This window comes from Myxine glutinosa, chromosome 3 (genome assembly GCF_964187855.1).
Source record: "Myxine glutinosa chromosome 3, kmMyxGlut1.1, whole genome shotgun sequence".
Classification (NCBI taxonomy): domain Eukaryota; kingdom Metazoa; phylum Chordata; class Myxini; order Myxiniformes; family Myxinidae; genus Myxine; species Myxine glutinosa.
Window position 1 is genome coordinate 48,883,201 of NC_136263.1, and position 13,242 is coordinate 48,896,442.

A 13,242-nucleotide genomic window follows, 5' to 3' on the forward strand; every position below is an offset into this window, starting at 1 on the left:
TAACGTGTCTGTACCTCCGCCGAGGAGAGAACAAACTGTTTACCTCCCTAGAGAGAGGAAATGTCCTAAATTTTCTGGATGTTCATCTGTTGGGGCCTTAACCGTAGACGAGTGGGTGGAAGAAGTGCAGAGTTGCATAAAGGCAAGACATATGTCAGAGTTGGACAAAGCACTGTTTGTTTATGATCACCTAGAGGGAGCCGCACGCACTGAGATTAAGTTTAGAGATATAACGATAAAGGAAGATGCTGAGCGGATCATTGAAGTATTGCAGGAAGTGTATGGTTGTTCTAAATCCTATGTGTCCTTGCAGCAGAAATTCTTTGAAAGAAAGCAGAAGGAAGGAGAATCATTGCAGGATTTTTCCCATGCCCTCATGATATTAATGGAGCGAGTGCAACAGCGTAACCCCCAGGCTATGCCCAATTCACAGGTTTTATTGAGGGACCAATTTTGTGAAAATGTGAGGGACCACATGCTGCGTCGAGAGCTAAAGAGGATGGTGAGGCAAACTGTTGCGATGTCCTTACTCGACGTTTGCAAAGAGGCGATTCGATGGGTCGAGGAGGGTCAGCCCACTAGAGAAAAGTATGTACATGTGAAACTTCATGTACATACTGAAAAGTATGTACACCCTTCTACAAACATGTGAAACTCAAGTCACCGCTGGTAGTGAAGCAGTTGGGGTAAATCACTCCGAACTAGCAGAATTAAAAAGCATAGTTCTTAAACAACAAGCCCAATTGGATATGATCACACAAACTTTAAGTTCTAATGTGGGGGCGGGTCGGGGAAGGCCTTTTTATAATAGTAATAGATTTAAACGGGCACCTGATGGGTGACCAATTTGCATTAAGTGTGCGCAGCCAGGTCACATTGCTCGCTACTGCACACAAGGAAACCCACCCCAGATTAATACTGGTACTGCACAGGTTAACCAGTCGGAAAAACTAGAACCCCCCAGTGTGCAGAGTCACACACTGGGAGGGGTGTCCTTAGACTCTAACTCCGAACAAATCGAAGCACTTAGCAAGTTAGTCGAGTCTTGCACCATGCTGGCCGTGTCCATGGGGGGAGTGGAAGTCCCTTGTCTGTTGGACACTGGTTCCATGGTCACGACCATTACGGAAAGCTATTTTTTTTGAACACTTTTCACATTTGCGGAAACAAGTACTTTATGACTGCAAGTGGCTGGGTCTTAAAGCAGCTAATGGGTTAGACATACCTTACCTTGGTTATGTTGAGTTAGATGTAAAGGTACTGGACCGGTGTATGCCTAGTAGGGGCATATTGATTGTGAAAGAACCAGACAATGGTGTTATCAAGAGTCGTAAAAAGACCACCCCTGGTATTCTTGGCATGAACGTTATCACTGACTGCTACCATGAGCTATTTGAACAGCATGGCTCCAGATTATTTCAGAGTCCTCCTGTGCAATCTGCTGCCCGGCATGGAGACGTGTGCTTCATCACTGTCAGAGGACTGAGGCCATAGTAGGTTCCTCCTCTGTATTTAAGGTGAGGGTTCAGGGTACACTGCCCATACGCATAGTTGCTGGAACACTTTGCATGGTCCCTGTTACTTGCCCTCAGGTTCCACCTATGGATTTCTTACTTGAGCCCCTTGGTCCCCTTGACGGTTGTCTCCCGGAGGGTTTATTGGTCTCTCCTGCTTTGGTCCACGCGGAGAGAGGTACCCTTTATGCCCCTGTTACGAATGTAGGCCAGTCTGATGTGTGGCTAACACCTCGCAGAGTGGTAGGAACAGTGCAGATGGTCAGTGGTCAAGATATTCGGGCTGGTAACTTCCCTCACATAGAGCTCTTACTTGACGAGTCTATACACGAATGTACGGCCCATGTGTCCGTCCAGTCTGTTGATCTGGATGCTAATGTCCTTGCTGACTTTGAACAGATTGACTTCCCAGGCCTTACCCTGAGTGAAATTGTCGAGGCAAAGTCCCTATTCGGTAGATACCATTCCCTGTTTTCTAAAAGTGAGGGTGATTTAGGCTGTACCAGTCTCATTACACATGCGATCCTGCTTTTAGACGACGTGCCTGTGCGCCAATGTTATCGGCGCATTCCCCCCTCACAGTATGAAGCAGTTAAGGCACACATCAAACAGTTACTGGACAGTCAAATAATTAGGGAAAGCAGCAGCCCTTACTCATCCTCGATTGTTTTGGTGGTGAAGAAAGATGGGGGCCTCCGTATGTGTGTCGATTACAGGCAGTTGAATGCTAAGACCCGGAAGGATGCATATCCACTTCCGAGAATCGAAGAGTCCCTTGATGCTTTAACAGGATCTAGGTGGTTCTCAACATTGGATCTAGCTAGTGGGTACAACCAAGTGGCGATGGCTGAAGCTGATCGGGCCAAAACGGCGTTCTGTACCCCATTTGGCTTGTTTGAGTTCAATAGAATGCCATTTGGGTTATGTAATGCGCCTGGGACCTTTCAGCGCTTAATGGAGCGCATGTTTGGGGACCAACGTTTCCAGTCTGTCCTGTTGTACCTTGATGACGTTGTTGATTTTTCATCTACAATACACCAGCACCTGGATCGTCTGGAAGAGGTTTTTTCCAGACTTGAACAACAAGGGTTGAAGGTAAAGCTTTCAAAATGTCAATTTTTCCAAAAACAAGTCAAATATTTGGGACATGTTGTCTCTGAACAGGGCGTGGCTACAGACCCAGACAAAGTGGCTGTGGTGTGTGAATGGAAACGCCCCTCTCATCTGGCTGAGCTGCGTTCTTTCCTCGGTTTTGCCAGTTATTACCGTAGGTTTGTAGATGGCTTTGCTAAGTTAGCAGCCCCCCTCCATCATTTTGTAGCACAGCTGAGGGGGCCGAACAAGAAGGGTAAGACCCCCCAGACTCCATTGTCCTCCGCTTTGGATGACCATTGTGAGCAGGCATTTTTGGCCCTTAGAGAAGCGCAGATCACAGCACCAGTTTTAGCCTACGCCGACTTTCAAAAGCCATTCATCCTCGAGATCGATGTTAGTCATGGCGGGCTTGGTGCAGTACTCTCCCAAGAGCATGACGGAAAGCGCAGGCCTATAGCCTTTGCCAGTCGGAGCCTTAAGCCGGCAGAAAAAAACATGGATAATTACAGTTCCATGAAGCTAGAGTTTTTAGCTCTTAAATGGGCTGTCACAGAAAAATTCCGGGAGTATTTATTAGGTAACAGAGTTACAATTTACACTGACAACAATCCCCTGAGCCATCTTCAAACTGCTAAATTAGGAGCACTGGAGCAGCGATGGGCTTCTCAATTGGCTTCCTTTGACTATACGTTGGAATACTGCACAGGTCGTCATAATGGCAATGCAGACGCCTTGTCGAGGCAGCACCTTGAACGGTTTTCCCCAGGAATGGCTGTCCCTCCTGCTTTATCTCATCCTCCATCAGCTGACTCCTCTGTTTATCAGGAAGTTTACAGCAATGAGATTTCTGTCCTGCCTGGTTATCCACAGCTAGATTTGTCCACTTTGCAGAATCGAGATCCAGCCATTGGTCCTGTGTGGAAACATTGGAGGGAGGGTCGAACCCCAGGACCAAAGGAACGTGAACAACTGAGTCAGGAAAGTTGGGAGTTGTTTCACCAGTGGGGTCGCCTGGTGGAAAGGGAAGGTGTGCTCTATCGGCGGATCTACCCTCCAGGGGGCGGTAGAGAAGTGTTCCAAATTCTATTACCGAAATGCCTCAGAGAAAAAGTGCTCAAGTGTGTGCATGATGGACATGCACACCAGGGTATAGACCGTACTTTACAGCTTGCCCAGGACCGGGGTTATTGGCCAGGTATGCGAAAGGATGTGCAAACGTGGTGTCGCAATTGCGAAAGGTGCATCCTGGCAAAGGAAGGCCCTAAAGTTCGAGCTTATCGGGGAAGTCTGCAGGCATCGCGACCTAACGAACTCTTGGCAATGGATTTCACTGTGGTAGAACCAGCCAGTGATGGAAGAGAGAATGTTTGAGTGCTTACCGATGTATTTTCCAAGTTTACGCAGGCGATACCGCCAAGAGATCAGCGGGCCAGTACAGTGGCAGATGTGTTGGTAAAACGGTGGTTCCATCGGTTTGGCACTCCAAGCCGCATCCACTCTGATCAAGGCAGAAATTTTGAAAGCAAGGTGATACAGCAGCTGTGTAAAATGTATGGGGTCAAGAAAAGCCGGACGACTCCGTATCATCCGGAAGGAAATGGGCAGCGTGAGCAGTTTAACCGCACCCTCCACGACCTCCTTCGTACTCTACCACCAGATAAGAAGAGACGCTGGCCCCATTTTTTATCACAGGTAACGTGTTCTTATAACACTACTGCTCATCAGTCTACCGGAATGACTCCACACTACATCATGTTTGGCCGTGAACCCCAACTCCCTGTGGATTTCCTCCTGGGCATCAACAAAGCTGATCCCAGTGAGGACATTACAGAAGAATGGGTGCAGAAACATCAGGAATGCTTGAGGGTGGTGCATGATCATGTAAGGCAGCAATTGGAGGCCAAAGCTGAAAAGCAGAATCAAAAGTATAACCAGCAGGTAACTGATTCGGGCCTAGAAGAAGGTCAGTTGGTTTATTTGAAAAATCACCAGGTACGAGGAAGAAATAAGATCCAAGACGTCTGGGATTCCCGTCTTTAGAGTTGTCCGTCGACCTCAAGACCCAGGTGTCGTGTACTCTGTTGTTCCTGTCAATCAAGATGGTCCAGTTCGCCATGTACACCGAACGGAGTTGAGGAGTGTGCCTGGAAGAGAGGACTGTAATGCCCATCCGGTTGGTTCATCGTGTGCTGTTGACAACGACGACGTTGTTACTGCTGATACTACAGATGACTCGGAGGAAGAGTCGATGCTTATGGTCCTTGACGAGTTCTGGAGAGGAGAGCAAGTGGCGTTGGTACCAGACCTGGAGAACAGTACGGAAACAATTGAAGGTCCACTTGATCCTGGGAGCCTTGTGCAGGACCAGGAGAGTAGCTCTCGTGAATCTAGTGAAGGTTCATCTGACCAAGGGTCACCAGCTGTCCCCAGCCTACGTCGTAGCACTCTAACTACTGCAGGTTGCCATTCAAACCCGCATCGGTTGCCATGCCCTGTGAGAACCCACCAGTCACGAGCAAAAGGGGTTGAGTCAGGTAGTTGCAAATCTTAGAACATGTAGTTTTGAGTGTTAGCTTCTTACCTTGCCGTTTTTAGTTGGTTCATCGTCGGGGCGCCGATGCATTTGGGGGGGGGGGGGGGGGGGCGAATGTAGCCTGTGGGACCAATCATTAGTCGCCGTCACAGAAAATTATATTGGTTCCGCCCCTTTTGGCTTTATAAGCTAGCTGCGCAGGCATATCGGGAGACCACTATTGCTTGGGTCTTCTGCGATAATACTTCCTGGTTGTCCTAGCAAGGGTGCTGTGCTTGGGTGCATCTGCTCAAGAAGTGTATTTTCGAGTTTTTGTACTCCAGTGAATTCCTGACTGTTCAGGACTAGTGGGTGTGTGCATGTAACCGACAGACGAAGGTAGGCTTGCATCGAGTATGTGACGCCATTTTGTTCTTTTTATGTATGAATGGAATACGGACGCTGTTGTTAAATGGTAACCGCATTATGTGTTCACTGTCTCGGCAGAGGTACAGTGGAGTGTTTCCACCGTGTTCTGGGTAACCCCTGATCGCTTGTGAAAAGGGTATGTGATTTTGTTTTTTGCTGTGTAAACAATTAGCGTTTTGTGTATAGTTGATTTGTATATTTATATTGGTGGGTAGTTGGGTTAAGTTAAACCCTTTTGGGGATGCTTTTAAGTATGAGAAAGGTAATTTTATGTTTTCTTCACAGATATTTGTTCAGTGCTGTCAGCTGCTGTTCTTTTGATAGGTTTTATTACTTGGCTGCTATTTGTCTTTTGAGATATTCTCAAGTTTAATAAAGTGTTGTATTGTGCTCTCCTACCAAACTTTCAAATAAATTCTATTAATTTGAAATCTCTGTTTGTTCATTTAATTGATCACTTACCTTTGGGGAATTGCCCTCAAATTACTTATTTAGGGTCTCCCACCCCATATTGGGGAAGTGGTGTAGTCTGTAAACAAACTACCAGGAGCCCTGGACTCCCCTGGGTGTCACAAATATTTGCTCTGATTAACTTGCTATGCAATGTGGTGGATGTGTTGAATATTATGGGAGATGGTGACATCACAGTAACTGGTCTATACCAAGACCATAAAACCAAACAGTCTGGTCAGTCACGTAAGGGATACCTGTGATGGAGAGGTGGAGGAGAACGAACAGACCTCCTGTGGCTGCGTCCATGTGATATAGGACGGCGATAGCGGCGCGGAGATTGTCGGTGGCCTGAATGGTAATGCGGTGGGCTGCAGTGGCGTGGGGAGACTCGTTGCCGACGAGGGGAACCATGACGCTGAGAGTGTGACCTGATACAAGTGGGAGAGCAGAAGGGTTGATTGGATTGCATGTACACCTGATACCTCACAATGAAAGAGATAATTCTGTTATGATCATTCAAAACAGAAACCGTGATCATTTGGGTACAAGGCGTGATCGCTTGGCTGTTCGCACCATGTGTACCCTTTTCGCATCAAAACTACACCTGAGATGCCACTTTGACACTGTTCACACAACATTGCTCAAGCATGGCTTTCGTGAGGAGACAGCATATGTAAGAAGTAACAATTGAAACTTTTCACCAACATGCTTTTTCACTTTCCACATTCTGGCCAACATGTCTCAAACATAGAACAGCAGATTTTGAAAGCAATGTTGAACAACATTCATGCTTAAGCATGAAGAAAATAAAACAAGATGATGTCATGCTGAGCACGATACTTGCAAAATCCATCCTCCTCCACTCCCCAAAAAAGGTTGCCATTGATCCATCAAATTGTCCATTTCATCAAGATTAAAATTGACGATCTTGATCAAAGCTCGGGTCAATAGCATGAAAAGTGATTATTTTTCAGATGAAAATTTATGATTTTGGAAGTTTGGCGTTGACTGTTGACTTTTGACCTCAAAAATAGTTGGTTTTCCAATTTAGAGACTCATTATACAAATGCTGTTCAATTTTCAAGTCAATCGGATGAAACTGGCGATTTTAGAAATATGACCTCCGGATGACCTTTGACCAAAATATCGTTAGGCTTCTCAATTGTGACCACCTCTACAACTTGGTGAAGTTTCATGATGATCGGTTTAGAATTGTGACCTGTAGGCGAGTGACAGACAGACAGACAAACAAACAAACAGAATAACAAATGCAACCGACCAATGTACTTGAAAAATCTTCAATTTTGCAAGTAATAAAAACACAAGTAAACAAGAAAAAGAGCAATCAGAGATTGCAAACCCTCGCCAGGATGTATTTTCATTGCTTTTTAAGGCTTTTGCGTTAAAACAAATATGGCTGCCGAACCACGTGACTGATGACGTCATCATTATTATTATTTTTCTAAACTAATTTATTCCGACATTATGCTCAAGAAATTTCATCTTGATCGGATGAAGTTTTGTACTTGTCGAATTATGACGTCATAATGGAGGCACCTATGATATCATTAACATATTTTATTCACCATGGAGAGTTCTTTACAATGAGCCATATCTCAATTTTTTCTATTCAGCGCTTTCCGAGATATAGAGGTGCAAAGTTTTTCGGTTTTTCCACGATGGCGGCCGAACCACGTGACCTATGATGTCATAATTATCATTAAAAAATTATACAGGTGGAGTTGCACCTATGGTGAAAATTTCCTGTCAATCGGACCAACGGTTGCAGAGAAAATCATATTTATTCTGTGCGGACAAACAGACAGACAAACAGATGAAAAATCGGTCAGAGACCGAGGACTTGCCAGAATGTACTTTTTTATCGGCCATTTTGGACAAATATGGCGGCTGAACCACGTGACTGATGACGTCATCATTATTTGTTTTCTAAACTAATTTATTCCTTGATGATGCTCAAGAAATTTCATCTTGATCGGATGAAGTTTTGTACTTGTCGAATTATGATGTCATAATGGAGGCACCAATGACATCATCATTAACATATTTTATTCTCCATGGGGAGTTCTTTACAATGAGCCATGTCTCAATTTTTTATATTCAGCACTTTCGCAGATAATAGAGGTGCAAAGCTTTTCCGTTTTTCCAAGATGGCGGCCGAACCACGTGACCGATGACGTCATCATTTTTTTTCTCCACCAGTTTATGCCGACATGGCGCTCAAGAAATTGCATCTTGATTGGATGAAGTTGTGTACTTGTTGAATTATCGAATTATGACGTCATAATTGAGGCATTGGGCCGAGAGAGTTAAAAATTGGGCACAGTCTATTCCAGGGCAAGACAAATATGTGTGTAAAGTTTGGCGATTCTACGTGCAACGGTGTAGACGTCGTACTGTGAACAGACAGACAGACAGACAGATGAAAAATCGGTCACAAGTAACAGACAAACAAACGGACTCAAATGCAATACCCTCTCCTCTGGCGAGGATAACAAGAGATAGCATGGAAAGGAAACCTACCGGGAACGTGAGCGATGGCGACGTCTGAGTGAGCGTGAGCATGTATGAAAGTGTGAATGACAGTGATGTCTTGGTTTCTTTCGATCCTTCTCTTTGCTTTTTTCCGGCTGAACCACCTCTTTGCTCTGGACAACGCCCACAGGACCTCCGGTATGAATGTCCACCTTGACAATGTCGCTGCCAGTGTCAAGGACACATGTAAAGACCATTAAAAAGAGGATAACTGGATGCTTTTGGAACTAGAGAGAAGAATGCAAGAATCTGGTCACAAATAAAAAATAAAAATAACCACCTTTAGAGGCCATTTTTATTATTGAATGTTCATGTTAATCTGGTTTAATCTGGTCACAAATACAATATTGAAAACTGCTGTTTACCTCGAGCATTACATGTGCTACTCAGACAGGAAATATACAAATTAAAATGGTCCAATGCCCACCTTGTAGTTGAAGTGACTTCAGGCAAAGGCGATTCACTCTGTGGTTTTGCCGATTGATCAGGGATTAGCGGGGGTGATTGATGGCCAGTGCCCACCAAGTACCTGCCCACTGCCATGTTGAGCATGTTTGAAATGTTGAGCATGTACGTCCCGGGCAGAGTAAGAGCGGGAGACCCAATCGAGAAGTCAGACTTCTCAGAATGGTCGACCGGTGGAAGCTCGTTGGATGGCGGTGGTACCGGAGGAGGAGATGTTTGTGGGGAGTGGGAAGAGCTTTTTCGATGACGCCCCCTCGAGCGGGATCGAGAGCGAGATCGTGAGCGAGACCGAGAGAATGAACGTTTTCTGGAACTGAGGGGAGAGGGATGGAATTGAAAGGGAAATGGAATAACCTTTCGATTTACGAACAACAATCCTTAGATTCTTTAGGAACTAGAAAGTTATATTTCCATCTTTGTTGAAGAATTGTCAAAACATCAATTGTTACGCATTTCATCAACATCTTTACTGATTTGAAAATTAACATGAACATTCAATAATCAGCAATGACCATGAAATATTATTTTAACAAAAAATTGCATCTTTCATTGAGTGTATCCACACTATTAACCATGCACACGGTTTGGGAGATGGATACTTTACTTTCCTAACATTGCAATTACATTTCTAGAATGCAAATATGTTTCAACACGTAAACATTTCAAACTCTTGTACAATTTTTAATATACTAAGTTGACAGTGTGGTCCAGCAGGATTGTGCATGACAATGCACCCTTTGACTTACACCAACGAGTGGGTATCAGTAAGATTGGACAGGTAGGAAGGCCTCGAGGTACGCACACTCGCATCTGAGCTGCCTCGCCTGGGTTTAAATCCCGACCCAGCTATAAACTGTCATCACGATGTTTCACAGGCAGGACGATTCATCAATATATGTGCCGTCCCGTGGACGGACGTTAAACAGGCGTCCCACCTGCCGGCATGAGTTGGTGGACGTAAAAGATCCCACAGTGTCCTTCGCGAAGAGTAGGCGAGCTATCGCCGGCATCATGGCCAAATTCCTGCAAGAATTACTGCTGGGAAGGCAATGGCAAACCAAACAACACTTGCCAATAAACTACTTCGGCAGCATCGACACACTGCAACAGAGTATAAGAATCAGATGGGATCAGTAAGACTATCAAAGGTGCGAAACATTTCAATGAACCGTCTGTGCTGCAATACATAGACGCATAAGGTGAACTCTGATGAAGGAGGGAAAATTGGGGTGGTGGTCACGTGTCCGGAAATTGCTGGTTCTTTCCGCCGATTTGCAACCATTAAAGGCAGGCAAGCCGTGCAATGCAAAATTTTAGTTGTCCATGCACTTCTTCATGGGGATGATTCTGCACAAGCCAAGCATTTTACGTGATGATAATTTCAATTCTCGTTTATATATTTAAACTTTCACTTTGGAAAAGGAGGGAATTTGTTTCAAACCACAAGGAACGAAATGAAAGCAAGTTTGTTTACTTATGACCACTTCCGTTTATCCCACGTTATGTTTATCATTTTTAACTCGCATTTGTTATGCACCCATAAAGTTGTTAAAATGTACAAGTTGCTTGTGAATGTTAAATAACTTTCATTGCCATCAAATTACAAAAAAAAATAATTCCCCAACATAGTCAGGTTCACTATGTCAATAAATTATATTTCGTTCAAAATCATGGTAGATTAGCAAACCTATACATTTTTGGAAAGGTTATAGCATAAGGAAACTAAAAATCAATGTTTACATTTGGAGAGATACCTGTATGGCGGCCATTTTGGATTTTCAAAATGGCCACTGTAAAATACATATTTTGTTCTATTTCTGCCTCTAATTACCCTAAAAACTTTTTAAAATATACGAAACCTATATTTTCAGGGACAAGGAATCCAATGAAAGTATCAAATTAGTGCTATGTGGAATGGTAAGACACGAATCAAAGGTTTTGATTTGCAAAATACTGTCTTTATATTCGCGATAAGTTGCATAATCAAATACATGTTATCATTTTGTACAGGCAGTTAATAACATCAAAATGTGTCACAATAATTCATATCACCAAACATACACAGGCAGTCAGCAAAATCATATATACACATGCAGTCAGTATAACTTCACATCTACACAGTAGTCTGTGGGCTGAGTAGGGTTTACATGCACCCCCCCCCACAACTTCACTTCCCGGGTATGTCCATGTACCCCCCACCCTAGGGGTTAGGAAAAACCATGTTAACAGAAAAAAAAACTCATTCCCAAGGTACCTCCCACGCATATTTTGATGTTACCCCCCTGTGTCGGTGATTTCCGAAAATTAGGGGTAGGCGAAATTCAAATGGCCATAACTTTTTACCTAGTCATCCTATGGTTGCATATGACCCCTCAAAATGTTTGTCCTGGGACACTCTTTACAATGATGTGTTATATGCAAATGAGGTCACTAATGAGGTCACCAGAGGTCAAACTATGACATAATTTGGGGGTTGCCCAAAATCCATGACCTTGAAAGTTAAAAATGACCTGAGGTAGGCAAGAAATTGGTAAAGGAATGTTTTATTATGCCTTTTTGATAGTACATATATCAAGACAGTTTATGGAAAAAACAGCTTCGAAAAATTCCAAGTATTGACTGGTTGGCGGTCGTTTGAATTTAGAGGATGGCCCAAATAATGCATGAAGGCAAACTGCAATGTACCTATTTCTTTCAGGCAGCATGGAGCGCCCTGTGAGGAAGAGGAAGCCTGAAGGCCAGAAAGACCATGCAGACTTGGAAGATGTAGGCTCGGCAAAGAAGGGTAAAGCTGAAGATGGTCAGGCACCCAGAGAATCGATAGAAAACGTTTGTATCATTCACATGAAAGACTCCAAGTGCCAAGACTTTATATTTCTCAAGAATTCGAAAGATCCAGATGCCAGGTTAAAAAGACTTTTGCAAATCAGTGAAAAACGGTTATTTCAACCTTTCGAATCCCCGAATCGAATGGAAGATGTCTGCAGGCAGATTCCATCAACCTACTCCATTTACCACGGGTATCACAGGGACTGTTACCAACGCTTCACGTCTAACTTGAACCGGTTAATTCCACAGCCAAACGAATCTCTTGACTTGGGGAAAAGACGGGTCACGAAGATCATCTACTGAAAAATATGATGTTGTAGCGACCCATGGGTCCCCCAAGCAAGACCAGCATCAGAATCTCATTGCTCCAGCCGGTGACGTCACCGGCGGGGAACCACGGCGCCAGAGTGGCTGGTCACGTGACCACCAAAGCGTGCCGCGCGTGCGGGTATAATCAGCTACACCTGTTGATCACGTGACCACCGAAGCACGCCTCACTTGAGAGGTGTGGCTTTCGGTTTCGGTTTCTGGTTGTGCTTTATAATGCAGCCCGATAAACGGGCTTTTCAGTGTTCCCGAGTTGGTTTTGAGAATAAATATCTTCTCGGACGAGTTTGTGTCCTGCCCGTCATTTTGTCCGTCTCATGCTGGAGCCCGGGCTCCTTCACTGGTGACCCCGAATTTGCAACACGCGATTGACACCGCAGTATCCCTCAAGCTGCCCACTTTCTGGGAAGCACATGCCGCCGTCTGGTTCGCGCAGGTGGACTCCCAGTTCGCCCTGCGTGGCATCACGGAGGACGCCACCCGCTACCATTACGTGGTCGCCGCGCTCGACTCCGCGACCGCCGCCCGCTGCCTGAGCTTCCTCCAGAACCCGCCCGCTGACGGCAAGTACGACGCCATCAAGGCACTTCTGCTGGGCGCGTTCGCCCTCTCCCCGGCTGAGCGCGCACGACGCCTGCTCGACCTACCTGAGCTCGGCGATACGCGCCCGTCCGAGCGCATGGACTACATGCTCGCGTTGCTCGGCGAGCACCCCTCGGATTTCCTGTTTCAGGAGCTCTTTCTTCGCCAGCTCCCGGCCCCGGTACGGGTCGCCCTGGCAGGTACGACCATCGTAAACCCCCGCGACCTCGCCAAGGAGGCCGACAAGATCGCTTCGGCAAGCCAGCTCGCCGGAGCGGCGAGCCAGCTCGTCGGGGTGGCGGCCGGGAGCCTTCCCGCCCACCCGCCCACGACGCAGTTTCCTTCCCGGAGACCGGCGGGCCGGCACGACTGGCAGCGGCGACGCCGTGTCGCTTGGTCCCGACGCGTCGACCGGAGCCCCCGCCGGACCCGGCCTGGTGCTATTTCCACGCCAGGTTCGGGCGGCGGGCCCGATCATGCCGA

At 45.7% G+C, this 13,242-nt stretch overlaps 1 protein-coding gene across 4 annotated transcripts in view; it reads right to left on the bottom strand.

The window, feature by feature from the left end:
• LOC137424243 (uncharacterized) overlaps positions 1-13,242 on the bottom strand; it is an 89,632-nt gene that overhangs the window by 24,115 nt on the left and 52,275 nt on the right. For all 4 annotated transcript variants that reach the window (XM_078774020.1, XM_078774024.1, XM_078774021.1 and 1 more), the window contains 3 exons: positions 8,984-9,334; positions 8,545-8,721; positions 6,258-6,431 (listed from right to left, as the gene is read on the bottom strand). In XM_078774020.1, the coding sequence (XP_078630146.1) occupies positions 6,258-6,431; positions 8,545-8,721; positions 8,984-9,334 (702 nt within the window). The remainder of the gene's footprint in view (positions 1-6,257; positions 6,432-8,544; positions 8,722-8,983; positions 9,335-13,242) is intronic.